Below are 27,962 nucleotides of genomic sequence, written 5' to 3' on the forward strand. Positions count from 1 at the left end.
CTTAGGCTGGGGTAAAGTCTGATCTTACAGCAGGGTACATCTGGATTAACTCCTTTCATGGGGTCCCTCGGCTTTACACCACTGTTACTGAGATTGTACTCTAGCCCCCTATCCTTCCCTAACCTCTATCCTGCCCTGGAGCGACCAGCCTTTTAGGAAGAGAAGGGAATTTAGCTTCCATGTAAGAGGGCTCACTTTTCCCCCTTCCTCTCCTTCTGGATAGTAAGGCTCAGCTTTTACCCAGCTGCTATCCCCCAGTCGGTCTACTGGCTGCAGTGGGATTACATGGGTGTGATTTGATCCTAGCAGGTCAAGACTTGGAAGAAGCAGAGAGTGGAGCATATAATGCAAGGCGATCTTGGATTGCTCCTCTCTTTGGAGAGGGGAAGGACAGCCTTGTGGCTAAGAGATATCTGGGTTCATTTCCCTGCGCTGGCTTCTTGCCTGGCCTTGGGAAAGTCACTTGCCTTAGCTTCCCCATCTAAGGCTCCATTCATAAATGGTTAATGGAAGTTATAAGCATGTTAGAGAGAGTAGTATGTTTGCAGTGTTGTAGCCATGTTGGTCCCAGGATATTAGAGAGACAAGGTGCATGAGGTAGCATCTTAGGTTGGTGAAAGAGACAAGGGGACCTGAAGAAGAGCTCTATGCAGCTCAAAAACTTGTCTCTCTTACCAGCAGAAGTTGGTCAATAAGATATTACCTCCCACACCTTGTCTCTCTAGTATGTGGAAAAGATGGCTGTAAGCAACCTGGACTCTAATGATTTAAACCATCTATTAACCCTTCCTAAACCATTATAAATGGAACCTTGATATAAAGTGTGATGGAAAAGCCTATAACTAACACCGCAGGAAAGAGCGCACTGTTGGGGCTCACGGGCCCTCTTACCCCACCAAAGGTAGCAGCACTAGGCTCTGGGATTCTCAGGGGATTTCCTCTTTTTTCCTTGTCATTCAGTTCCGCCACAAAGTAAAGTTTGAAGGGATGGACTCCCTGATTTCACGCTCCTCCAGGAACTCCAAACGCTCCCGCCTCCTGTCTGCTGGCACCATCTTCCGCTGTGCCAGTTCCACCATCTCTTCCAGCTCCTGCAGCTCAGAGGAGCTGGCCCTTTCAGAGAGCCCTGTCCCGGAGCCATACAATGTACAGTTTTACTTGGACCGTCTACCCTCTGCAGTCAATAACCTTCTGGACCAGTTTGACCGGGTCATTAGAGTCATGGAGGATGTATGCCAGTTGGAGAGGGGTCTGGAACAGGCTCAGAAAAGAATTAATGACAAGAAGGGACAGAAGAGCCTGCAGGGGGAGAAGGTGACATCAGTTAAGCAGCTAGAGCTACCGAGGACTTACAGCACCTTCCCGGAGTCTGCCCTGGTCAGACTGAGGGCCCACAGGGCCAAGGTCTCCAATGGCAATGCCACTGATGGGCACAAGCTGGTCCAGCAGCCTCCAGCAGGTGGGATACCTCACCCAGTGGCTGGGTGTGCATCCAGGCTGGTTGGCCCTCCAATATCAACTGATCTCTACCAAAGGCTTACCCAGGCACCAGGCATTTCGTGCAAGTGGAGACCAAAGAGTGAGGAGGGGCAGGGCAGTTTGTGCCATGAAGTTCCTCAGAGGCAGATCCCGTTAAAGAGAAGAGCATGGCAAACAGAAGGAGCTGAGAACGTGTAATGAGACGAAGGTAGAAATCAGGTCATTAAGGGAAGGTCAGACTCCTGTCCCAGCCCTGGAAACGGAGGCCTCTCAATTTCCAAAGGGTGCTTCACTCACAGCATCTACCCTGCTGGGCAAAGGCTGTCCTTGTGAAGGACAAATCTTTGCATTAGCTCAGTCCTTCACCCCTCTCCAGCACAGTGCACCAGAATGCCATTGTTCCCAACTCCTCAGGGGGTCCGACAGTGGGCATGTGATGCCAGTTGCTGGGGCAGAGCTGAAACCCAGCAAAATCATTACATGGTGGTGCTCCCCTCAGAAGTGAACAATAAAGTGGGCAGTTTCATAAGAACTGCAAGAGATATGATGGCTGATGATACAGTAGCAAGTCCGTCCCTTTCACCATATTAGTGCCGACGGCCTCCCCCCTTCACAGAAATGGGCTAATCGAAAGGCAGCTGGAGCAACCACCCCCCAAGAAGCTCTCCCCATATTGCTGCTGAGATCCCCCAGACTGAGACTTGTCAGTTGCTTCCCAGCGCTTTGGAACACTCTCCTGAATAGGCTGAAACAAAGGCAGGTGCAGTAGCTACCCTTGAACAATTCTATCCTGAGAATCAACTCCTGGATGATTATTTTTTTTTAATGGCATTAAAGAATGTGTGGATGAATTAATCACTAACACCAGCTATAGTACACACACATTATAGACACAACCATGCAATGTATTTCGCTAACTCAATTAAAAGATTTATTATAAAGGTAAGAATGGTTGAATGCATTGGTCTGTCCGTACGGCTGTGTTTTTGTGTCTGCTACTTGCATCTGGCCATTGCATTTCCTGGCTTTAGTGCCCAGCGCCCATTCATTCCCTTTGTGAACTGTGTCCTGGGCGCTCCCCAGTCTGTTCCTCCTGTAGACACTGAAGCATGGCCCTTGGCGTGGTGGTGCCGTGGCTGCTGTTCCCATTTTTTCCAGGGTCGCTTTCTGAGGCCTTCCCTATCCTCGCTCAACTCCTTTATCTAGCAATCAGAATTTCCTACCCCGAACAACCCACTGCCCCAGCTAACTTTCTTGGTGTGACACATCATAACCGTGTTACTACAAAGAACCCTGATCCCTAATCCTTCGTTTGGATTTATATGCCTTGCAGCTTGGGTCCCATCACCTGGAGGCAGTGTGTTTAGGGATGGCTGTTGTGTACCTCTTAGATGAAGCCCAGCAGGAGGCTGAAATGGAAGATTTCCAACCCTCTGAATGCCCTGTTGACTGTAAACTGCATCCGTCCCTCATCCCCAGTTACATTTCTGCAGCTCTGTTTCCAATGCAGTGAAAGCACTTGCTTGGGCAGGAGAGATGTCATCAAAGTTTATCGTCTCTTTGCTCATAACTCTCACTTGGATATGATTTTGTGAAGGGTGGCAGGGCTCCAAGAGTCAGAGGAGGAAATTCATGATTCATGTCACAGCCTCTAGTCAGGGAAAGGGGCTGGGTCTCATTAGCACTTCTAGACAGGGTGAGGTACTGCTAAGGGAACCCAGCTACCGGCAGCAACACAGATGCATTAGTCTTTTGTGTTCTCAGCCCCTCAATCCAGCAAGAAGTGAGGACTGAACAACTCAGACACAGGGCAGCAGGCATCTTCAGGACCTTGACACCAGTGAGCAGGAGGGAAGAATTTCCAGTGACACACATACCAAACCGCAGGCCATTCTCTCCCCCTGGTCCGGCACCATTTCAGGCCCAGCACAAGGAACAGTTGTAAGGTAGAGGGCAGCACGCAGGCCTAGGTTGTTTACATGCACCCCCAATGGGTCTTTTGGGAACAGCAGATTGCCCCCTGGTTTTGTCCACTATGGAGCCTGTCTCATTTTAATAATGCCCCTGACACAGATAACATGGCAGGGATGGGATGAAATGGCTCCATTTATAGGGTCAAGGGTTACTTATTTCTATTAGAATATAATGTTTGACTTCAACTAGCTGCCAGACCTCACGTACAGGCCTTAGCCCACTTCAGCATCACAGAGGAGGAACAAAAGTAGCACCATTCAAAGTCTTTCACTCCATGCAATGTAATCAAAGTAGGGCTTTTACCCCACTACATTTCTACAACAATGTCCAGCAGCCCAGGCCTCTCTTCAGAAAGTTGGGAGAATTCTATATAGAAGTTAGAAAATAAAATTATTTTCCTGATCCATTTCAGTTGGGTTTAGTTCCAGTGTTGGTCATAGCAACACCACGCCATTGACTTCTCACTGCAGCAGGAACAGGCCCAGCTTCAGGCAGAAAATTCTTCATTCGCACACATGCAGTTCCCATCCAGCTACTGAGTGCGATCACGATCATTACTTTGCTAGAGCAGCATAAACCTTATTTCAATGGCTTCATGCCGTAAGCAGTGGCACTTCTAAAACAACGTTTCTAGGCAGTAGATTTTTAAGGGAGAAAAATGCAGCTATCCAGACATAGAAACTAGCATCCCAGAGTGCAAATACATTCAGTTCCCATTTCTCTCTGCAGCAAAGGTGTATAGCAATTGGTTTAGTGGAAGCAGAGAAAAGCCCATAATGCACCTGGCTTATTGGGCAAAATTGTACCAGGGAGACAAAATTCATTCCTGACTCCAGCTGGTGATCAAACAGCATGAAGATTACTAGCCCTTGTAAATTTAATCCCAGCTATACGTAAAGCTCCTCTTCACTTCAACACTGCACATGGCTTTTGCTATAACAAAATCCACACTAAATACTTACTCACTTATTAAAATGCCACAATCCACTTCTGCTGCACTTGGTTTTAATGTTAGTCATAGGAATAAATGCATTTACATGAACTAAAATCAGCATAGAAAGCCCTAGGTCTAACACCACAAACAGCAGCACTAAAAATTCCACATGACAACAATTACTGATTTAAAAAAAAGCCAGTTAAAACCTACTACCCTGCCCCACAACGGAAACAAACCATTGCTGCTCCCTCTGGGACTTGGCCTGTGACTGCAAACAGCCTTTTCTGAAGAGGGAGTGTTAGGTGCACTGACTACACCTCCTTGCCCTTGATCCAGTTTAGTTCTGAGTAGTTGCCCAGTGCCTGTTGCTAATGTGTGACGATCTGATTGTTCTTTGGAATGGCTAAACAATTCTATTAGGGGAGTCAGTCAGATTTCCCTTGCTGAGTTATAAAGCTTGCAGTCAAATAATGGAGGAGGGTTGCTAGCAACCACTTACCCTCAAGGACGCCACCTCAAAGTATGACAGGTTTCAGAGTAGCAGCCATGTTAGTCTGTATTTGCAAAAAGAAAAGGAGGACTAGTGGCACCTTAGAGACTAACAAATTTATTAGAGCATAAACTTTCATGAGCTACAGCTCACTTCATCGGATGCATACAGTGGAAAATATCGTGAGGAGATTTTATATACACAGAGAACATGAAACAATGGGTGTTACAACACAGACTGTAACAAGACTGATCAGGAAAGGTGAGCTATTACCAGCAGGAGAGCGGGGGAGGGGGACCTTTTGTAGTGATAATCAAGGTGGGCCAACTGGACCCAGTAGTGACTACTATGGTATCAGAATGCATGTTCTTGTTCACCTGAGCACTAATCCTGGTTTGGAGACTTAAGAGGTGTCAACACCACCTTGCAGCAGTCAGTTCCACCAGTTTTATTTATTGCTTCCTTAAAGGCTGGGTTCGGGGTTAGCCATTCTCTGGTTGTCTTGTAATGTAGATGGTTTTAAATAAGCATAGTAGCAGATCAGCTGCTTTATTCTTTACATCCTCTGTGCAATTTAATTTTCTCACTCATCTTTTTATGGATACCCTGTCACAGCGATGGCCCTTTTTCAGTACCTGTACCAAGCAACACTGAGACAGGCATTTCTACCTATCAAAAATCGTCGTCTGCTGAAGTCTGATGCACAGAGGTAATTTAGTACTCTGATTCCATCCTCTTTGATTGCTCTCTTTACATGCTGGCAGTTTAGCACGTTAGTTCCTAACCTTTTAGAAGTGTTATAGTTTACCATGGCTGGCTCGAAGAAAGTCAGCCAGGTGTCCTTTATGAAGTACCCACGACACACATTCACTTCAATGGGAGAGGAGGGCACTCAACCCCTCTCTGATCTTAGTTGTACTGGCCTCTCCCATTAAGCTGTGCTCACACTAGCCAAGAGCTGTGATGAGCTACACAATGGCTTAAAACATGCACAAGTGGATGGTGGGGCAGCTGCCAATGGTGGCACACCAAGATTAACACAAAGCCAAGAGGGGAAAACCTGGTGCCTGCAGTACCTGGAATAGTAACAACTTGTCGAGCAGATCCACTGACTTTATTTTTATTTTTTAATCTTGTATCCACCACTTTACCAGCCACGGATGGCAAATGAGCTATTTTGCCTTCTAGATCATGTTAAGTCGCATTGTATGTGTCCGTTCATATGACAAAGCAGGCCAGAGTCTCCTGTGGCTCAGACTCCATTTGTGACACTAGGAACTCTGCTACGGATGGTGGGGTTTTAGCTAGGAACCCAGTCTACTCTGCTCATCCATAGACTGACAGCATTGCTGGCCAATTCACTGATGTTTATAGGCCCTGGAGGTGTAGACAGTCCCTTCCTAGAACAGGGCAGAGGGAGCTTTGTGACTAAAAGGGCCATTCCCAGCCAAGGTGTACTTCTATGCTTAACCTGTTAGCATCGGTTCATCCATCCCAGCTTCCAGGCACTATTGCAAAGGAATGCCGCTGTAGATGCTCTGACGCGATTGCTGTGGAAGATCAGCATTTCACAGGTGGTACACCAGGTATGTGGAGTAATAACAAATCAGTTTGTCGTTTGATTCACTCTTGGTCCCAAGTGTTTTCCATACTTGCACTCAGTAATGTTGTCAAACCCTTCCTCCCTGGAGACTTAGCAGGGGTCTGGACTGCTTGCCTCTGGAAGAGATGTCAGGTCTCAGAGGCACGAGTCTGTAGGTTCACACTATAGTGTTTCTCCTCCACGTGGTTAGTTTGCTCCAGGAGCCACTGTTTCTGCTGCTCATTCACATCCAGTCTCAATGTCACCTCCTGGAAGATCCTGTTCACGGCAACCTATATACAAGGTAAGAACAACCCAGATTGATCTCAGGCCTTAGCTAAATGCTGCTTCAAAAGGGGAGGCTCTCCTGATCAGGCTGGTACCTCACCTCCTTAAAATTAAGCTTTTTGAACATGCAGATACTAGCTTCATTTTCCTGTCCAACCTTAGCCTCAAATTTGGTAATTCCCAGCTTTGTTACTCCTACAGGAGAAGCGAGAAAGAGAGATAAGAACCCCTAGCTGCACACATGTATCTCCATAACATTGCATTGTCATGACTGTAGACTAGCACGATTCCCATGCTCCTTAAATATGGGGGCTGGTGTATATATCCACCACCCTCTCCACATATGCAGAGCAGCCAACGGGAGCACGTGTGCCTGTGTGTCCCTATCACATGACTTCCGTCCTCCCACATTTAGCTATCCTTACCATAAAACATCATAATCAGAGTTGTCTCCTTGCCAAACCCTCGGCCACGGCAGCTGGGCTCTAAAAGAGAAAAGAACAGACGTTGGTGTCCATCTATATAACACAAACCCTGTAACTCAGTCATGTGCTGGACTAGCAGAAAGCGGATTGCAGATAAGGACTGAATTGCACTGGTAGAGCTCAGAGCACAGGAAGCTTGTATGTTATCTGCCTACTTTCCATCTAGCTGTAGCCAATGCTACCACTATCTGATGAGGAGAGTTGTCAGAATCCCCCTGAAGCCAGTTGCATGCTTTCGTACCTAACAGCTATTGCAGGGCAGAGGGTGGCATTAGGGTGATAGTGGCATTAGCAGCCTGGGGCTGTGCTTAATTGTACCTGCAATCATGACTTCTATCTCCCCCACTGTTGGATCTTCCATATCTGTGAGGAACAGGTTCACGTCCCCCACCATGCAGTCCTCCTCGGTACCTGCTTGCCCAGACCACCTCTCAGTCTCCAGTACAATAAACGTGCATTCTGGGGAAAGTGAGACAGCAGCAGAACTCACAGGGCATGTTTAAGAATCATTCACAAATTACTGAAGTATGACAATAAAGATGATGGACAATGGGCAGAGAAGCAACATCCTGCATGTATTAATAGCCTGTATGAACCAGTAATCAGGGCTCTGGGCCAGACAGGCATGCTTATCACAACTGCCACTACCAGCAGCACCCTAGAAAATCTATGCTGGTTTCGGTTTGCATGGACCCAGGGCTCACACAAATACTTTAACTTGATGCAATATATAAAATTAATGTGGATTAGGTTTCCCCACTTCATCGCCTTTTACAGTACATTCAGGCAAAGAACCTTGAATGTGAACATAAGAGACTGAAGCAACCTGTTGAGTCACCTAGTCTATCCCTCGGCTCCTTTCAGTATGTCGTCTCGTGCTGTCACTACTGACCAAGACAAGGGTTAACCTCTGGTTTTCAGAGGTTCCAGTGATGACAGTGAGACCCAGAAATGTTGGTTACGTAATTTTTGAGGGAGGGAGGGTTATAGCCTGAGAACCTACTCCTTAAATGACCCCAAATTTGAACCACTAACACTACTCCCCACCCCCCTGAGACACAGCAATTTTCAAGACAAGCAGATTAAGCACGTGGATTTTAGAGCATTTAGAACAAAACTGGCAGTTAAATAGTAAGCTAGTCTCACCCTTAACTCTAGGGGGGCTACTGCCCTGCTATAATGGCTCACACCCCTTACAGTATAGCCTTGTAGAATCACACCTGCCAGAAACTCAGAGCTAGCTGTGATTCCGAACAACAGTGAGGCGGAAGCGTTCACTACACCTTTCCACTCTTGCAAAACATTCAAACACCTCACTATCTGCATCCTCCTGCCAGCTGCGCTGCATCTCATACTCCTGCTCCAGGCTCAGTGGCTCAGATGCGGTCAGTCGCTGTAGCTCCTCCGATTTCATCCACTCGTGGTACCTGATGGAGAGTGCCACAAACTGAATGCAGACCTATTTAGAACATCACCTGTTGTGTTCCACTGAAATCTTTAAGGGTCAGACTGTCCCCCTACCATGAACCTATTCAGAAAACTACAAGTTGCTATAGATGCCCTATTGGCCAGGGGCTGCAAGGCTCACGTAACTTCTGAAATAACATAGGCATCAGTACACACACTCCTTCACCCAGGCGCACAAATGAAGTATAGTATAGGGGTGTGTAACACCTCGCTTGAGTCTGTTTTGCACTGAGACTGCAATCATCCAAGTCTGCAGTTTACAAACTCATGGCTTAACATTTAAATTTTTCAGAGACCAGTTCAGCTTTTATGAGTTGAAGTTTCACTGTTCACAAGCAATTTGGAAAAAGTTATAGTGAGCACTGAAACAGCAGCAGTTCTGATGACTGTTTGGTGGCCAACGTGAAATGAGCTAGTGGGCTCAGCCCACTTCTAACTGGACAAGTGTCCACATGGATAAACAAACATCACCACTGACATTTGCTGTCCACCTTTGATGACAGTCTCAGGGGAGGGATCAAGGACCTTGAGCTGCCATCTCACACCTAGAGGTGGCTGCTCAGGAGCAGAAGCAAGGAAGAGGGGCAAGCCAACATAGGCATTGCTGCTGCTTGTGCTGTGCCACTTACACAGACAAAGAGATCATTTCAGGCCTCAGGGCTGGTAACCCAGAGCCTTCCATGAGCGCTAAATTCCCTTAAAAAATAAAGTTGAACTTTAAAAATAGAAACAGATGTCAGGCTACATACCGGCATACATGAGCAGAGGTGTATGGTACCAGGGTCACCTTTTTCCCCTGTAAGACTGTGTTCTGGTTAATCTTCATAGTCTCCAACCTGAAAGAGAGACAGAAAGTAACTTACTGAAGTCTTTAAAGATGCCAAGGGAAAAGTACATCATCAACATCTGTTCTTTGAAACTGAGTAACTATAATGAATTTCACTTTCTCATGGAGACCCCTTTAAATAATGGGCCCCAACTTTTTTTTTTTTTTACTTCCTTACAAACTCTCCCCCCCCCCCACATACATTTTTCTGCTCCCCTAATGGGTTATCCTGGTCTTTTCAGCAAAGGAGACACTGGCTAAGTGACACCTGTAAGAGGTGATGAGAAAATGCAAGAGACGAGCCCCACACCAAAACTGGCCCTAGTCTGACAGGTCAGCACTGAGCAGCCATTTGCCCCCACACCACTGCGTCACATCCAAGCAGTGAGGGACACAGATCCATCACTCTCCAGCCCCAGAAAGGAGGGGGGAGGAAATGGGCAGCATCCAGCCCCTCCCCAAGGGGGGTAGGGAGGTCGGTGGGAAGGAGTCTGGGGTGGCATCCAGCCCTTCTCAGGCTCAGGCCTGGGTGTGGGGGGGGGGCAGGTGGGTGGGAAGGAGTCGTGGTGGCATCCAGCCCCTCTCTCACCCAGCCCCAGGTGGGGGGGGGGAGTGGAGGTGGGTGGGAAGGAGTCGGGCTGGCATCCAGCCCCTCTCTTGCCCAGCCCCAAGTGAGGGGGAGGGAAGGAGCCGGGGTGGCATCCAGCCCCTCTCTCGCCCAGCACCGGTGGTGGGAGGGGAAGGGAGGGGCGGTGGGTGGGAAGGAGCCGGGGTGGCATCCAGCCCCTCTCTCGCCCAGCCCCAGGTGAGGGGGAGGGAAGGAGTTGGGGTGGTATCCAGCCCCTCTCTTGCCCAGCCCCAGGTGGGGGGGAAGGAGCCGGGGTGGCATCCAGCCCCTCTCTCGCCCAGCCCCAGGTGGGGGGGAAGGAGCCGGGGTGGCATCCAGCCCCTCTCTTGCCCAGCCCCCGGTGGGGGGGAAGGAGCCGGGGTGGCATCCAGCCCCTCTCTCGCCCAACCCCAGGTGGGGGGGGGGAGTGGAGGTGGGGGGGGGGGAGTCGGGCTGGCATCCAGCCCCAGGTGGGGGGGGGAGTGGAGGTGGGGGGGGGGGAGTCGGGCTGGCATCCAGCCCCAGGTGGGGGGGGGGGAGTGGAGGTGGGGGGGGGGAGTCGGGCTGGCATCCAGCCCCAGGTGGGGGGGGGGAGTGGAGGTGGGGGGGGGGAGTCGGGCTGGCATCCAGCCCCAGGTGGGGGGGGGGAGTGGAGGTGGGGGGGGGGAGTCGGGCTGGCATCCAGCCCCAGGTGGGGGAGGAGTGGAGGTGGGGGGGGGGAGTCGGGCTGGCATCCAGCCCCAGGTGGGGGGGGGAGTGGAGGTGGGGGGGGGGAGTCGGGCTGGCATCCAGCCCCAGGTGGGGGGGGGAGTGGAGGTGGGGGGGGGGAGTCGGGCTGGCATCCAGCCCCAGGTGGGGGGGGAGTGGAGGTGGGGGGGGGGGAGTCGGGCTGGCATCCAGCCCCAGGTGGGGGGGGGGAGTGGAGGGGGGGGGGGAGTCGGGCTGGCATCCAGCCCCAGGTGGGATAGCTGGCCCCCCGTGGGCTGCGGATGGGAGGCAATGGAGGGGGACGCCCAGCCCGGGGGGGGGATATCTAGCCCATGCGGTCCTGGGGCTACAAGGCACCTCCTGTCTCGCTCCGACCCGCTGCGGGCCGCCGTAGTGCCTCACCTAGGGCGCATGCCACCGAGTCGAGTGCGGCCGGGCGGCTCCGCGCTCCCGCACGTGATCCAGCGCATCCAATCGGCGGAGCAGGGGCTAGGGTTGGCCTCGTTACGCGTGCGGAAGGTCTTAGCGCTGCGCGGTGAGTCCGCGCATGCTCTGTACGTTCCACGGGATGAGGGTGGCGTCTCGGGTGTGCTGGCCGGGTCCTTGGGAGCGCAGGTACGGGAGGAGCTAGCTGCCTGTGGGCCGGGGACGGGGTCTGGAGTCGGTCTGAGAGATGGGGCTCTGGGGTGACATGTGGGGGGTTGGGCAGTGCGGGGGCCCTGGGGTGGGAGCTGGGGGCTTTGGGGTGGGAGCTGGGGGGGCTCTGAGATGGGCGCTGGGGGAGTTGGAGAGGGAGGTGGGAGTCGGGTATTGTGGGGGCTCTGGAGTGAGAGGTGGGGGGCTCGGGCAGTGGGGGGACTCTGGGGTGGGAGCTGGGGGGTTGGGAAGTGGGGGGGGCTCTGGGGTGGGAGCTGGGGGGTTGGGAAGTGGGGTGGGATGTGGGGGAGGCTCTGGGGTGGGAGCTGGGGGGTTGGGATGTGGGGGGACTCTGGGGTGGGAGCTGGGGGGTTGGGAAGTGGGGTGGGATGTGGGGGGGGCTCTGGGGTGGGAGTTGGGGGGTTGGGAAGTGGGGTGGGATGTGGGGGGGGCTCTGGGGTGGGAGCTGGGGGGTTGGGATGTGGGGGGGGCTCTGGGGTGGGAGCTGGGGGGTTGGGAAGTGGGGTGGGATGTGGGGGGGGCTCTGGGGTGGGAGCTGGGGGGTTGGGAAGTGGGGTGGGATGTGGGGGGGGCTCTGGGGTGGGAGCTGGGGGGTTGGGAAGTGGGGTGGGATGTGGGGGGGGCTCTGGGGTGGGAGCTGGGGGGTTGGGAAGTGGGGTGGGATGTGGGGGGGGCTCTGGGGTGGGAGCTGGGGGGTTGGGAAGTGGGGTGGGATGTGGGGGGGGCTCTGGGGTGGGAGCTGGGGGGTTGGGAAGTGGGGTGGGATGTGGGGGGGGCTCTGGGGTGGGAGCTGGGGGGTTGGGAAGTGGGGTGGGATGTGGGGGGGGCTCTGGGGTGGGAGCTGGGGGGTTGGGAAGTGGGGTGGGATGTGGGGGGGGCTCTGGGGTGGGAGCTGGGGGGTTGGGAAGTGGGGTGGGATGTGGGGGGGGCTCTGGGGTGGGAGCTGGGGGGTTGGGAAGTGGGGTGGGATGTGGGGGGGGCTCTGGGGTGGGAGCTGGGGGGTTGGGAAGTGGGGTGGGATGTGGGGGGGGCTCTGGGGTGGGAGCTGGGGGGTTGGGAAGTGGGGTGGGATGTGGGGGGGGCTCTGGGGTGGGAGCTGGGGGGTTGGGAAGTGGGGTGGGATGTGGGGGGGCTCTGGGGTGGGAGCTGGGGGGGTGGGAAGTGGGGGGGGGCTCTGGGGTGGGAGCTGGGGGTTGGGAAGTGGGGGGGGGCTCTGGGGTGGGAGCTGGGGGTTGGGAAGTGGGGGGGGGCTCTGGGGTGGGAGCTGGGGGGTTGGGAAGTGGGGGGGGGCTCTGGGGTGGGAGCTGGGGGGTTGGGAAGTGGGGGGGGGGCTCTGGGGTGGGAGCTGGGGGGTTGGGAAGTGGGGGGGGCTCTGGGGTGGGAGCTGGGGGGTTGGGAAGTGGGGTGGGATGTGGGGGAGGCTCTGGGGTGGGAGCTGGGGGGTTGGGATGTGGGGGACTCTGGGGTGGGAGCTGGGGGGTTGGGAAGTGGGGTGGGATGTGGGGGGGGGCTCTGGGGTGGGAGTTGGGGGGTTGGGAAGTGGGGTGGGATGTGGGGGGGGCTCTGGGGTGGGAGCTGGGGGGTTGGGAAGTGGGGTGGGATGTGGGGGGGGCTCTGGGGTGGGAGCTGGGGGGTTGGGAAGTGGGGTGGGATGTGGGGGGGGCTCTGGGGTGGGAGCTGGGGGGTTGGGAAGTGGGGTGGGATGTGGGGGGGGCTCTGGGGTGGGAGCTGGGGGGTTGGGAAGTGGGGTGGGATGTGGGGGGGGCTCTGGGGTGGGAGCTGGGGGGTTGGGAAGTGGGGTGGGATGTGGGGGGGCTCTGGGGTGGGAGCTGGGGGGGTGGGAAGTGGGGGGGACTCTGGGGTGGGAGCTGGGGGGTTGGGAAGTGGGGGGGGCTCTGGGGTGGGAGCTGGGGGGTTGGGAAGTGGGGGGGGGCTCTGGGGTGGGAGCTGGGGGGTTGGGAAGTGGGGGGGGCTCTGGGGTGGGAGCTGGGGGGTTGGGATGTGGGGGGGGCTCTGGGGTGGGAGCTGGGGGGTTGGGAAGTGGGGTGGGAGCTGGGGGGGGGGCTCTGGGGTGGGAGCTGGGGGGTTGGGAAGTGGGGTGGGAGCTGGGGGGGGCTCTGGGGTGCGATGTTTCTCTTTCATGCCCTCCCCCCCCCGGGTTGTATTTTGGACAAGGGAGTAGACTGTGTCTCCAAATAAGTCTGTGTCATGTGGGTTTCCTCTTTGCTTTGCCTCTCCTTGTTCCCACCTCTAATTTATTGTCACTGGGCATTTGGGGAGAGTCTGCCTTAGATTTGCACATTTTTCTATGATGAGGTGTCTGCTAGCATGATAATTCTGGGCATGCTTCGGTAGCAGTCTCTCTTGGTTTTGATCTGTTTTAGGCTTTGCTGTAGTGTTTTTAGCATCACTATCTTGTGTGGGGTTGTTTGCTCCATTGAACTGGAGATGAATATTGTCTTGTCCAGAACAGGATCGTGATCTAGGAGTGGGTTCTATTTCTTAGCTGATTTTAGCTTTTCCTCCTCTACTACTCTGCTGTGGAGATGTTTATTGTTGTGATTGAGGTGGTGCCAGAAGTTAGTTGAATGTTCTTCTGTGTGTGGACTAGGAGGGAGTTTGTACTGATAATTTGTGCCAGCTGGTGTAGTTACTTGATAAGACAGGGCCCAAACCGTTTCTCCTATATAGCAGGATGAGTTAGATTAAGTTCTCAAGTAACTGGAGTTGTGATTTTATTGGCAAATTGTAATTCTTTAACGGCTTATAAATTCTTCAGAGGGCTTTTTTTTCAGACGCTTTTATTGCTGTTGTGAAGTTCCCCAAATGCTTTTATTTTGGAGGCCTACGTAAGTATAATTTCAATGTATTCTGTTTCTACATTGAGTGTTAGCTGGCTGTTTTTTGGAAAGTATATGGGGAGAGATTGGGGTTGTTGGGTGTTTTTTATTGTAGCAATCTGCAGAATAACTCGTGATGGCAGTATATTTCTAAAGCATATTGATTATTATTTGGGTGATAGTATGATCATCCTTTTATAGAATCATGGTTTTCCTACTGAGTGGGTTAGTGGAAATCCCTGGTTTGATGGCCATTTCAGGAAGGTTGGTACATTCCATAAGAGCTGCCATAATAGGTCAGACAGTCCATCTAGCCTAGTATCCTGTCTCCAACGGTTACCCATACTAGAGCTTCTGGGGGAGTGTACAGAACAGGGCAATTATGGAATGATCTGCTCCTCTCTTGCACTGCCGGCTTCTTGCAGTTGGTAACTGGTAAGTATCTGATGTGCAGGGAAAAAGAGTAGGGCTATCTGATTACTGTCTTGACATAGGGCACAAATGTTAAGGATTTTGAACGGAGGTGTCAGGACAGTGTGTTGGAGGATGGGACATCTGGAGGTGTGCTCATATCCCAGGGCAGGACAGAGTCCCAATTGCAATTGGGCTCAAATCTTTCTCTGTTTACAGTAATGGGTTGCCCATTGTTGTCCATCGGTCTTTCAGTGGCATCGTGAGCAGCTGCTGATAATGATAACCAAGCTTGGACATGTTGTCTCTTTAGGCTAGACGTAGCAGAGACAGAAGATACCTGCTTCTCCGTTCCAGGCCCCTCTATCCTCAAACATGGCGGGTGGCATTACCGACACAGGGGAGCTGTACTCTCCTTACGTGAGTATTACCATTGGGATGTACCACTGCTGTTAGTTCAGTGTCTTCTCTTCACAACCCTGCTTATTCTCAGGGTATGTTGTTACTTATCTTCCTGGTTCCCGGTGAACACAGTAATCAATGTCAAAGTTGCAAGGAATGCTGGAAGATATTAGGGTAAGGGCAGTAGAACATGTTTAGCTTGTTGCCCAAGAGATCTTGGTTTGAATTACACCACAACAAGGGCCACTTCAGAGTTTGAAAGGGACCCAAGTATCTGGAGTTTAGTGAGTTAGCTTAGAGAACTTTCATCCTATCTTTGAGACTTTATATGTTAAGTTTGGCTTGGTCCTTTTTTCAGCTGTATTTATGGTCAGAAATGTGAATGTGAAAATGGCATCACCTTACTGCCTGTCTCTGGTCCATGTGTCTCTTGAGATGCATCTGTTCACTGATACAAACTAATTTTAAATAATCAGTTATAATGCATAGTATTTGCGTATTGTTTTACATCACCAGTTACTCTACAAACCTTAAAGGGACACCATCAACCTGATACTTAATCGATTTGAAAAAATGAGTTACAAGTAATTTGATACTACACTTGCCCTTGAGCCCCCTTGCTCATTTTTATGGTTTTACTTCCACATTTTTAAAACAAGCTTTTCCTTCTCTCCCCTGATCTCATGTGAAAGACTTGCACAAATAGGTGCAGCTGTGTGGGATGCTGAAATTCACTATCTACAAAGCATTGTCAAATATAAAAAGAAAACAAATTGAAAGCTTAAGGGGGCAAACCTTTTTTCCTCTGATCTGTTTGTTATTCATTTCACATATTAATTGTAACAATGATAAATAAAAAAATTCAGACAGAAGTGATTTGTCCCAAATGAGCAGTCCTCACAGCATCCTTTATGAGGTAGGTAAGTATAATATCCATTTTACAGATGGGGAAACTGAGGCATTGAAGTAAAGTGACAGTCACTACTAGAGGGATTAGAACATCAGGTATTTCTGCCTCTCAGCCTTGTGCTCAGAACACTAGACTTGACTTCTCTTCAACCTGGGCCCTGCAAAGACAATACAGCTCTGTGAGCATAAGCTAGAGTCTATTCTTTCTTATGCATAATCTCAAAATTAGTAGTTAAATTTGGATTTCTTGATTTATTATGGTGATGATATAAATGGCAGAACATAGCTCAGGAATCTAAAATATGAGTCTGAAGTGTGGGATTTGCTGTATTAACTCCTGCATATTAAAAATGCCTGGCTAGCCTGGGGCACTAGTGACCATTTTAAGATCAGATATTTCATGAACCCACAATGCTAGCATTTAGTTCTGTACACCATTGGGAATGCTGATTTTTTTTTATATCTAATGGGGGTTCACAAAATATCAGATAATAAAATTATCACATATTACTTCCCCATAGCTTCATTTCTGAAGCGATCTTAATGGTTATCTCAAGAACCATTAAAGAGAGAACGAATGTTTTCCACCACCTGAGATCCAGGAATCTCAGCTTTCAAATGCTAAAAACATTCATCTCGAGTCTAGGAACCCTCAAAAGCTGAGGGTAGAACGGGGCATTATGCTCATAAGAGTATTGGCAGCTAAAAGCAGGCCAGAACTGAAAAGTGAAGGGGGCAGGGCAGCAACACAGTAATCAGAAAAACCTGATTTTAAGCATTTCCTGCCTGATTACAGTTTTTTGATAATTTTTATTGTCTTGTGCTTTTGCATAGTTTGTGGTCTTAAGCGTTTTCATGTTCAAGAGATTCCAGTTGGCTCAGTTAGGTGGAGAAAATATTATGTGAGAGAATATGAAGTAGTCACTTTTTTTTAACTTCACTAATAGCATGAACATCTCAGACATTGCTAGAATAGGGAATTGGTGCAGAAGCACCTTTTTAAATGTTTTTCTTGAAACTATTGACATTTTTTCATAGTCAACATTTAAAAAAAACCAAACTACTAATAAAGTAGTTGTCACGCTCACTTTCAAGGTCTAGTATTTTGTGACTTGCCAAGAGCAGAAACACTTTGGTGAACCAGTACTAAAGCTTTCAGGATTTATGTTGAGAAGGAAATCTGCTCTCTTCTTAATGGGTTTTGATTTCTTTATTTTAAGTGAATTTCCAGTACTGACATTGGCAAAATCATCTTTTGACTAGTAAGCCAACCCAATTTGATCTTCCCCATGGAGGGGGAATATGGAATCCTGGGATGTTTTTAGTTGCTTTTCTGACTGCATGCATAGTTCAAAATATTAGTGTTGCAGAAATTCCTGGAGTCTGAGTTCTAGGGAACTGTAGCTATCTCATTTCCTCTGAGGATGCTGGGCTATCTCTACCCCAGGGTCTGAGGACAGTAACATGATGCCAGTCTTGGCATCTGTTCAACCAAAGCCAAGAAAAATCATCTGGGTTTCTGTCCAAGTCCTTCATTGCAAAGTGAGTCAGGCCCCTGGGCACTCTGAACACAAGGGGAAGTAAGCGGGAAATGGGAGCCTGCCAACTGAGTGACATGAGCCTCTCTGCAAACCGTAAGGCTGCATTTTAGTCCTTTGGGGGATCAGCTGATGTTCATGTTTGAACAGCGAAAAGGTATAGTGTCTCATTGTGAGCTTAACAAAAAAGACTTTGCATTGTGTTTTGTATGATGTCTCCAAGCTTGGCTCCTATGATCTCTGGCCACGCCAAGCACTACATGTGGGTTTCTCCCTCATTTACACAAAAATTCTCATGGTTTATAAGGAAGTGGGGAGACTCTCAGGGTGTGTCCCACACCATGTTTGCATTAAGAATGGGAGGGCAAAGTCTCCTCCCTTTGCTCCGTCTTCACCTTCTTCCTTTAGCACAGCAGGTGGGGTCTGTTTCTTTTCCACCATTTGCATTGTGGTGATCCTAAGCACTACATGTGACTGAAGTGGGGACAATTTAGAACAGAAACAGTGAAACAGGAAATGGGATAGACCAGTCTTTGTACAGTGGAAGGAAGTAGGTTGTGGAGGAATTGCCCACCATTTCTACGATCCCTACTCAGTGTCTCAGAGGAAAAAGGCAGAACTCCTCAGTCACGCAGCATGGAGGAAAATTATTTCCTTGCCTTCAATCTGGCAGTCACTTTGACCAGTTTACAACTCTCAGGGCTTGTCTACATTAAACCAATGCAAATCCCTGTGTGAACGCCCTTACATTGATTTAAGACAGGTTAAATCAATTGAAGGATATTCACACACAAAGTTTCACCATTTTAACTAAATCAGTTTAAAATTGCGTCTTTAGTTAAACCAGTGCAACTTTGTGTTTAGATTAGGCCTCAGCTGCACTTTGATTAAAACAGCTTGTGATAAAGGAATAGCTTGATTCTGAGGAAACATGAGTGGACCACATCATGACACAGTCCATTCTCTCTTGTTGCAAAGGGCCCCTCTGTCTCTGGGCTTCCAAGCACCAAGATGCTGAGTGAGAGAATTATGTGCACCAAGCTGAGGGCTTCCAACCACAAATATTGTTCAACAGCTCACGAAAGCTCATGCTCAAATAAATTGGTTAGTCTCTTAAGGTGCCACAAGTACTCCTTTTCTTTTTGCGAATACAGACTAACACGGCTGTTACTCTGAAACCTGTTCAACTGTATAGGTCACAAGATGCTTGGAGGCCAGTCTCCTTTGGTCAGCAGATCTGGTTTTGCTGGCTCAGCCATACTTTACAAAGAATGGTGGTAGGACAATGGAAGTGGAAAGTGTCTAGTGCTTGAGGCTATTTCAGCTCCAGACCTTCAGTTTCAGGTTAAACACTGACTTCACTAGGGCAGCCTGTGTGTAGTGATGGTGCCTCTTGCATTTATGCTCATCAGCAAAGATTTAATCCCTGGAGCCTGACTCTCCCCAGGGTGGCTGGAAGGTGCCTTCTCTCCCTAGCTGTTGATAGGAATTTATTGCCTGAATAACAAATTTCCTTTAATTTAAAAAATAAAATAATGAAATGAATTTCATGAAAATCAGGTAGGATCATTCTGGCCTCAACCAGGCATAGTGCAGGCAGGAGTGCAGACTTCTATTGTCTATTAAATAGACTTCAGATGTCTATTAAAGATTCCATTGATTTTTTCTTTTCTTTTTTTTTTTTTAACATTCCATAAATTGTAAATAGAACAAATCTGGCGGGGAACATCAATCCTGACCTGTGCTGTGCTTGTGCACTAATCCACTGCACAACCTTTCTGACTCTCAGAGTGTTCCCCTCCACTTATATGTACTTTTACCTTGTGCTTATCCTTCCTAGACATGCATACAGATCACATTCCCCACACACAACCTGCCATGTCAGTGAGTTATCTTAGCTGATCCCCAGGGCTGCTGCATTATCTAATGCTGATTATCTGGATGATTGCAGGTTGGCCTGGTTTACATGTTCAACCTTATCGTTGGGACAGGAGCCCTAACCATGCCGAAGGCCTTTGCTACCGCTGGCTGGCTCGTCAGCCTCATTCTCATAATGTTCCTGGGCTTCATGAGGTAGGATTTTGGTGTCTCTCTTTGCCTGTCTTCAGCATGCTGGGAGTGTGGCTTGGTTTTATTCTAAGGGCTACATGTAAGAAATTGGGGGCAGCATGCTGGTGAGAAGCCCAGCCGCTCTGCCACCCAGCTGCTGGGATTTCACAATTGTGCTGCACCTGGATCCTGTTTAGAGGCTGTAGTTTTAATATCAACTTTCTGGCTAATGGATGTCTGCAATGTGGAGCTACATCTCCTCTAGCTGGTAGAAGGGAGTGTACTTTGTCTCCACTGCCCACTCTAGAGCCTTCTGGCTGCTGCATGGCAGAGGGTCTTTGTAAAGTTTAAGGCCAGAAGGGACCACCAGATCATCTGTTCTTACCTCCTGTGTATCACTGGCCACCAATGCCACCCAGCACTCACATTCTGAACCCAGCCATTTAAATTAGATGGCAGTATTACAGCCCATGGGAGACTAGTCTGTTATGTGCTACAGGCAGAGACAAGGAAAGACTGAGGTGCAGTAGTGTCCAACCTCTTCCCCCCCCCACCCGGCAGGAAAATGATGATCCTGGCAAGTGACACACACCCACATACTGCAGAGGAAAGTGGAAAAACCTCCAAGCTCACTGCCAATCTGACTGGGGGAAAATACCTCCCCAGCCCCACATATGGCAATCAGTTAGACCTGAGCATTTGAGCAGGAACCAGTCAGCCAAAGTACCTGAGAGAGAGAATGCTCCATGTCACATCAGAGCTCTGGCCCGCTACACCCAATCTCCCATCTCCAGCCATGGCTATCCCTGAGGCTTCCAGAATATGTTGGGCATGGAAACCCCCTCCAGACCCCTGCAGGTGGCCAGCTGAAACCTTGAAGCATGAGCTTCACTACTGTACCCTTCCACCAGCCTCTGTTTTTTGGGGTTGTCCTCCTCCCCCAGGGATAACTCCAATGCTTGTCTCTTTGCTAGTGATATCTTTCCCAGTCACCAGTAGCAACATAAAGTTGATGTGATTCCTGACAATTTCACTTCTGCTGACTGCATTTTGAATGGCGGCCGTGAAACTGACCTGTCATGTCAATTTCACTCTGGCTCCTAGCAGGGTTCTGAGCAAGGGGCACTGGAGCTCTGTCTGCCTGCAGATTTGGGGAGGCAGCTCTGCACTGACTTACATTTGGAAGGGTAACTTCACAGTCTTTCTCACCCGTGCTCAACAGGGAAGGCTACTTATTCACCACAGACGAACAGAATTTCCAAATGTTGCTCCTTCTGCAGAATCAGCATGTTCTGGCTCTAGAACTGAACTGAATCTGGACTGGATTGACTCGGATTATAAATTCCATATATGTCAATCCCTTCTGTGTAGGGACCATAACCTTTTAGGTATGTTGCAGTGAGAAGACATTAGAATAATTAAAAGATCACCTGAGTCCTTCAAACCCATCTGCCCCATGGCTGTTCTTGGACAGGAGCAATTTAAGCTGATGCCTGAATAGAGCTGCACAGAGGAGCGCAGTTTGGTAGTGATTCAGCAACTCACAGATGATGTAATCTCCCATCTGCTACCAGGAGTACAGGAGGAAGTAACTTCCTGTAAAACTATGCCTGCCTCATTCTTCCCCTTCACCAGTCTGGGATCTTGGAAACCCTGAGGCTAACTTGAAGCTGACCAGACTTCAGCTTGGTTTCCTCTGCACTGGTGCAGCAGTTGCAGCCCTGGAGGTGGAGCTAAGGGCTGTTGCTATAGTTGTGTGATCTACACATTCAGCCTGGAGACTCCAGTAGTTGATGGTGTCATCTTTCTGGTGAGATGTGAAGCCTTGTCTGGATCACTGGTGCTCATGAAAGGTCCCCTCTCACTTTTGTAAGAGTATTGGGATTTTAATCCTGGTATCCTGGCCAAATTCTGTTATGGGTACCTCCATTTGCCAATCTAAATTCCTTCTGCAGTTTTGATTGGATACAACTTTTTCCTGTCCTGTACTGTTTCGCTATTAAACAGAGTCCATGTTTCACTCAAGAGGAAACTGCATTTCAGTGGTGAATGAAATCATTTTTGTAAACCCCAGGTGTGTTGAGGCTTAATATTTGTAAACTGCAATAAATCTGTGAAAGAAACGCTCTATAAAACTCTGGTTAATTATTATTGACAGACATAAATTCTGGAAGTACGAGTGACTGTTGGATTTAGATGCAATCCATTTTTAAATACCTTATTTCCAAATCATGAAGCCCATGTATGGAGCTCCCTACCATCTGCTCTGGTTCTTCCTCAGTTTATATCTTAGTGCCAGCAGAAGGTGCAAATCTTGCTGGCTCGTCCATGATGCTCTTGTGCCAAACTTGAAATGTCGCGCACTGGTGCTAAGTGCTTTGTAAGCCTAGTTGCCCTGTTGCTCTCATTCCTGTGTTTGCGCTTCTAACTCCCTAATAACCTCTAGAGAACTTTCAGTGCAGTGAGAGTCTACATGGGCAATCATTATGTGGCGTCCAGGAGGGGGCTGCTGTACGTTTATCCTAGCAAACCTAATTTCTCATTTGAACTTGATAAATGAATTCAGTTTGTGAAGCCGTAAAACTGTTTTTGAACCTTAAATAAGATTGATTTTAGTTTTACTTTAAAAAAAAAAAAAGGCAGTAGAGGGGAAAGAAACCTTAAAATGGTCATTTAGCTGAGACAATGACAGTCCGTTCCTGAAAGTGTCAAAGCAGATTGTAGTGGTGAACTGGGACCTCGGATGGGTGAGTGATTCTAGCCGTCTCCTTGGCATTGGGTTAAAAAAAAGTTCCCTCTCGTTATTTAACTCCTTAGACGGCTTCTTCTACAGTCACTGGCAAAATTGGTGGTGTACGTCCTAATTTGCTTGCTGCTCTGAAATCTACAACAATAATAAACCATTGCCCTTCAGTAACACCTTCCTTCTGAGGGTCTCGCAGTGTTTTACAGCTACCAAAAGATTAAGCCTCACAACAGTACTGTGAGGACAGGGAGTATGCATTATTCCCACTTTACAGATGGGGAAACTGACTCAGGATTACAAACCCTACCATGCAATGCTCCATCTTCCTCTAAGAAGCCTACCCCCGTTGCAGTGAGGTAGCATGTAATCTGTGGGCCACACCTGTACTGGAGATATAGGCAGATGCCTGCTCCGTTTGTGCAAATTAGTTGCAGGCTTCATGCTCCTGACAAATTTCCTGTGTGTTTTTGGTTGATCAAAGTTTGAGCACCTCTGACATAGTCCTAGAAATAAGAGGCTCCTTTTATTTACTGATATTTGCACCTAACTGTGGTTTTATTGTGATGTTTTAACATGTTTTTACACAAGCATTTTGGTTGAGACTAATGGGTCTACCAGGCCCAAATGCTTAAACAAAAATAATTACAAACAGCAAATGAGATCTTCTCATGGATGTGATAATATACCATGAAGCAACCATAGCTGTCTCCAGGTTTTTAGTTTACAAAAAAAAAAACATATTCTTGCCTGTTTCTACTCTTACGAAACAGTAATAAGGAAGTACTCTTATGAATATTTTACATCTGTGTGGTGCCTTACATCCCAAATTGCATCATACTGTGTGCCTACACAGCACAACTGAAATGAAACCGTCTCTGGGTTGAAGGACAGCAGCAAACTGAGGTAGAACTCCCTGTACAAAAAGAGAGGGGAATGCTGGTGAAGGGTGCTGGGACAAACCCCTACCCTTACAAAACATGCTAGGAGATCTTTAGGGGCTACACGTAACTGATAGGACTCTGGTTTATAAGGTCTCACCCTAAAGACCCTTCACACAGTGAACTACACAATACTTCATTCATCTGAGTCATAAAGGCAAAGGACTGGGTCAGCCCTGTCAGGATTCAATCCTGCCTGTGGATCTAAGGAGTCCAAAACTTCCAAACTTTGATGCTTAGGGCTCTGTGCCATTGTTTTCACTAATGCGTGAGAATCATAGAATATCAGGGTTGGAAGGGACCTCAGGAGGTCATCTAGTCCAACCCCCTACTTAAAGCAGGACCAATCCCCAATTTTTGTCCCAGATCCCTAAATGGCCCCCTCAAGGATTGAACTCACAACCCTGGGTTTAGCAGGCCAATGCTCAAACCACCGAGCTATCCCTCCCCCCAAAACTTCTAGGTTATGAGATTTGAGTTGGTTAAACTCTGTCTCAGTCCAGCTCTTAGCAGAACAGCATCCCAGTTGACACCCCTGGGGCAATCTCATCAGAGTCCCAGGACTGAATGCGCCGCAGAGACCCTTGCTTCTAAATACGGTCCCAGGTACTAGCAGGATAGTGCAGAATCTTGCTTTGCAGCTGTCTGCATTGTTCTCTGTTCCATACAAAAGATGCTTCATTCCCCAGAGCTGTCAGTCCAGCATCTCACCAACACTGACTTCACATAAGAAATGTAAGAATCCCCAAACCCTAGAAAATCGCCTCTGCACTGCTTCATTCTTGATTCGGCAACAGCGTGGAGGCTGCAGCACGTACCAGAGCTATGAAGAGCCTGTCTCCCTCGGAAAGCCCAGTCAAAGTAATTTGCAGTGATCTATTCTGCTGTCCTTGTTAGCTATTAGTAATTGCTAAATTTAATTTCCCGTCTAGTTACATGACTACAACGTTTGTGATGGAGGCCATGGCCGCTGCTAACGCCCAGCTGCGTTGGAAGAGAATGGAAAAGCACAAGGTTTGTGTCGTGGCTTTTTATTTTCCAATCTCTATCATTCTTCAGTCCCTAAAAGCTCTCCTCAGTTTACTGTTTTGGCTCTGCCTCCCCTCATTAGTAAGTCTAATAAAGGAATAAATTTCCACTGTACTTAACGTCTTCATATAAAATGTGGTCATTCTCTGTGGTATTGCTCATAAAACCCAGGATTTTCTTTTCCTGCTTTAAAAATCCCCGACCCTGCCCATGTGTTTCCCAATTTCATGCTGCTGGTTTTGGCCTGAGATGCTCTTTAGAGGAGTTGGGGAGAGCAATCCATCATTCAAGGTGTGTTAAGATCTATAAATCCTTAAATTATGTGAGATCCAGCCACTGCAGGGCACTGTTGATCTAGCTGGAATGCTCTTGTTATCAGTCATTGGAGTCTTATCCCAGGGACTCCTGCTGGGCATTCTCTCTGGCCTCTGTCCTGACTGTAGAATTTACTCCTTTGCTGGGTTTGTCAGCTCCTGCGTTTAGTGACCTTCATGATGCAGTACAAGGCATAATTTTTTGGTCAGACTTTAATCGTGATCAGTAGGAAGGTGGGGTGGAGTTGTGGAGTGGGTTTTCCTGCTCTGCCTAGTTAGGGAAATGCAAAGGTTTGGGTTTTTAAGGAAATGTAATCTGGTGCCCACACTGTGCATCTGGACACCAAATCTACAAACTCATTGCATCAAGCTTGCTAGTGTCTTTATGATTTTACTGAATGGACATTCTGCTCTTGTGTATATGTCCCACACGGAAAGAGAGTAGCTCACTTTGTCATTAACCTCCTAATGCCCTGCCAGTGTTGTCCTCCTTCCCGAGAGTGCCCTCCCCACATTCCAAGACCAGAAAATATGGTTCCCTGCCATCTCCCCATGTGCTCACCGGTCTGTACCTTCCAGTCCCCCTCTCTTTTTCACCATGAGCACATGGAACTGAGGCTTTTTCATTGGGTTGTTTCTACCTCCTTGTACTGTTGCCACAAGCTGTGCCTCAGGTAGCACACATCACAGAGCAGAACCTGGGCAGCTGCACTTATTTTCCTACCTTCTAGGAAGACGACGATGAAGATTCTTCCTCGGGGGTCTCTGATAGTGATATTCTCCTCCCAGATGGCTATGAACGATCAGAGACACGGCCTATCCTGTCAGTTCGTAAGTATCCAACTTTTGCTGCTACTTGCTCTCTAATAGGGAACGAAAGGCTTTTCCCACTTCTGTGGGAACCAAACCCTTTACAACTGCCCTCTTGTAAGTGGAGTAAGACTTTTCTCCTCCACCTTTCACCCTGAGGGCTTGTCTACACTTGAAAGTTAATTTGGATTGAGATAGGGTATGAATTTAAAGCACCATAGCCATTCCTGAATAGCTCCATGAAAATGGATTAAGCTAAACAGGAACAAGACATTCTTAATCTATAATAAGAGTATCCACGCATAGAGTTATTAAAGAACAGTTATTTTGGAATAGACAAGCCCTTAGTGACAGATGAATTCCACATGCCCACATCTCACGAGCTCTCTTCTAGTTCATGTCATTATGGCTTTCAAGATGGACTAATGGATGAAGCTAGTTTTACTCTGTTGCTTCCAAACAGAAGAGGCTTTTTCTTTCCCCTTTTACCTAGAACAATTCCATCTGGTCACCGAGGCATAAATGTCTTCCTCTGAAAAGCTATAAATGGTGTGGGGACTGCGTGGCAGGGGGTGTATGTATCCTGGATGGTGTTACCAGGATAGGTGGGATGTCCCCAGATGCTGCCTGTCCTTCCTTTGGGCTAATCAAGAAGAGTGAGTGGAACTTTCTTGTTTCCAACTTGCAGAGAGACGTGGCTCACCCAATATCTTTGAAATCACTGAGAGGGTGGAGATGGGTCAGATGGCCTCTATGTTCTTCAATAAAGGTAACTATCTCACTTTCTCAAGGGTTCCCAAAGATCTTCCTGAATAGGGTAGTAGGTGTCGTTGTTCCTTAAACCTGGGCACTTGTAACGTGGTGGTGGAAGCAGCTGCTGCTGTGAATTCTGGGTTCCCTCTAAACCTCCTGATTCTGAGGACTTGACAGTCCCAGCCAAACATGCCCCCATCCCCAAACACCTTTTTGTAGGATTTTTGTTACTGACTGTCCTCCACCGCAGTTGCAGAGAATGCGATGTTATGGACTCATTTCCAACCCAGCCAAGGGAACTACGCCAGAATCTAGGTCAGGGAAGGCAGAGGGGCTGTAGTAGGTTTAGCCAAAAAAGTCCTGAAGCAAAATGGGCAGATTTCCCTTAGCACATGAGTATAAAGATTGTAGGAGTAACACTTGCTTCTGCCCAGCATGACTGCTCTGACCCTGACTCTCCATGCATTGAGTGCTCACCTTCTCTCTCTGTATCCTCTGCAAACGTGGTCCACAGCAGCAGAGCCAGGAAGTGTGCTGCTCTCACCTTCCTGACACTAAGATGCAGCACACCAAACATTTCCATAATCAGTTAGCTTCAGTCTGAAGGAAGGAGGTCAGTGAGGAGCATTTCTGAGAGCACTTGACTGTGGCTGGGTAAGTGACCTCTAGGGCTTCCCTAATCCTGAGCTTCAGTCTGAATGGGTCCCCTGTGCACCCCTGATGGATGCAGGCATCTTGTCTTTGTATTAAATGTGTTTTCTGTCATACAATAAAAAACATCTATAACTAGAATGAAATAAGAAAACCCTACAAAGGTAGCTGCAATATAAAGCTATATTAATCTCACACTATAGAGATACAAGCCATAGACAACGAGAGAGATGACACTCAGAGCATAGTGTGTTAGTAAAGAAATCCCATGTTTTCTGTCTCTGCAATCAGACACATGCCATGGTGTTCAGTTTTGGTCTCTTGCAGTCAAATGTCTTGTGAATGGCATGTTCCTTTGTTCACCGGTATTTTTCTTAGCACACAGTGGGCTGCCTTTTCCACGGCATTACACCAGTTTTATGTTAATGTAACTCCATTGCGTTCTATGGAGAATCAGGATCCGGGGTGGGGAACGTTTTCAAAAGCACCAGTGTCATTTGCAAGCACAAGTCTCACTGAAAGTGCATGGGAATCCTTTCAGCAGGTCTTGTGCTCCTAGCTCACTTAGCTATTTTGACATTCCCACTTTAGAGCTCTAAGTGCCCCCACTCTAATGGTGGCGGCGGAGCAGTGTGGTCTCAGCCTAGGCCTGGAGCTTCTAGTCCCAGCTCTGATACTGATTTGCTGCACCTTGGGGCAAGTCTCTTCGCTTGTGGCTGTTTCCCCATCTGCAAAACAAGGCTATTACTTACCTACCTCACAGTAGTTGTCTGGGGATTAATATTTGTAAAGCACTTCGAAGATGAAGAATGCTGTGTAAGTGTTGCCTAGCAATACTGTTTTGGATCCTTGTCTATATCGGCAGGTGTAGCCTGCTAGATTAAGGGGATGTTGCAGAAAGGGGGCAACAGGTCAGCCAGTGCATGCACAAATTTCAAATCGCTATCAAAACCTCTTCAAGTGAATTGGAGAGGAAATGGTGGTGACTACAATACCTAGTACTGGAGAGTGGGGTTTATAAGGGAGACTATGTTCTAGGAGGCTGCAGCTGATCTCAAGCTTTAATCATTGA

The 27,962-nt window shown here is 48.6% G+C and overlaps 3 protein-coding genes across 10 annotated transcripts in view; 2 read left to right on the top strand and 1 right to left on the bottom strand.

Moving 5' to 3' along the window:
* The window catches only part of LOC140897608 (polycystin-1), a 61,540-nt gene extending 59,112 nt beyond the window's left edge, over positions 1-2,428 (top strand). For all 3 annotated transcript variants that reach the window (XM_073310426.2, XM_073310428.2, XM_073310427.2), the window contains exon 47: positions 961-2,428. In XM_073310426.2, the coding sequence (XP_073166527.2) occupies positions 961-1,677 (717 nt within the window). In that variant the 3' untranslated portion in view covers positions 1,678-2,428. The remainder of the gene's footprint in view (positions 1-960) is intronic.
* Positions 2,429-4,981: 2,553 nt separating this feature from the next.
* NAT9 (N-acetyltransferase 9) lies at positions 4,982-11,364 on the bottom strand. Of its 2 annotated transcripts, none has more exons than XM_073310752.2 (7): positions 11,246-11,364; positions 9,452-9,538; positions 8,553-8,662; positions 7,554-7,694; positions 7,176-7,235; positions 6,851-6,945; positions 4,982-6,755 (listed from the first exon to the last, which is right to left on the bottom strand). In XM_073310752.2, the coding sequence occupies exons 1-7, from the start codon at positions 11,311-11,313 to the stop codon at positions 6,612-6,614; spliced, it is 705 nt and encodes a 234-aa protein (XP_073166853.1). In that variant the 5' UTR covers positions 11,314-11,364; the 3' UTR covers positions 4,982-6,611. The 2 variants fall into 2 exon arrangements, with proteins under 2 accessions (XP_073166853.1, XP_073166854.1); XM_073310753.2 differs by having other exon boundaries at positions 11,201-11,278.
* Positions 11,356-27,962, top strand: part of SLC38A12 (solute carrier family 38 member 12) — a 65,745-nt gene continuing 49,138 nt past the window's right edge. The window contains exons 1-7 of one of the 5 annotated variants that reach the window (XM_073310750.2): positions 11,387-11,458; positions 14,296-14,349; positions 15,065-15,171; positions 19,552-19,673; positions 24,266-24,347; positions 25,408-25,507; positions 26,175-26,255. In XM_073310750.2, the coding sequence (XP_073166851.1) occupies positions 15,127-15,171; positions 19,552-19,673; positions 24,266-24,347; positions 25,408-25,507; positions 26,175-26,255 (430 nt within the window). In that variant the 5' untranslated portion in view covers positions 11,387-11,458; positions 14,296-14,349; positions 15,065-15,126. The other 4 variants (XM_078848689.1, XM_078848687.1, XM_078848690.1 and 1 more) reach the window with 4 other exon arrangements.

This window comes from Lepidochelys kempii, chromosome 14 (genome assembly GCF_965140285.1).
Source record: "Lepidochelys kempii isolate rLepKem1 chromosome 14, rLepKem1.hap1, whole genome shotgun sequence".
NCBI classification, from domain to species: Eukaryota; Metazoa; Chordata; order Testudines; family Cheloniidae; genus Lepidochelys; species Lepidochelys kempii.

What these genes read in the sequence shown, in the direction of transcription:
- NAT9 (XM_073310752.2), bottom strand. Translation starts at nt 11,313, where the DNA reads ATGCGCTGGATCACGTGCGGGAGCGCGGAGCCGCCCGGCCGCACTCGA. An exon ending in CTGGCAGGAGGATGCAGATA is followed by an intron (nt 7,695 to 8,552) that starts GTGAGGTGTTTG and finishes CACTTTCCCCAG; the next exon opens with AATGCACGTTTATTGTACTG. An exon ending in TCTGATTATGATGTTTTATG is followed by an intron (nt 6,946 to 7,175) that starts GTAAGGATAGCT and finishes CTTCTCCTGTAG; the next exon opens with GAGTAACAAAGCTGGGAATT.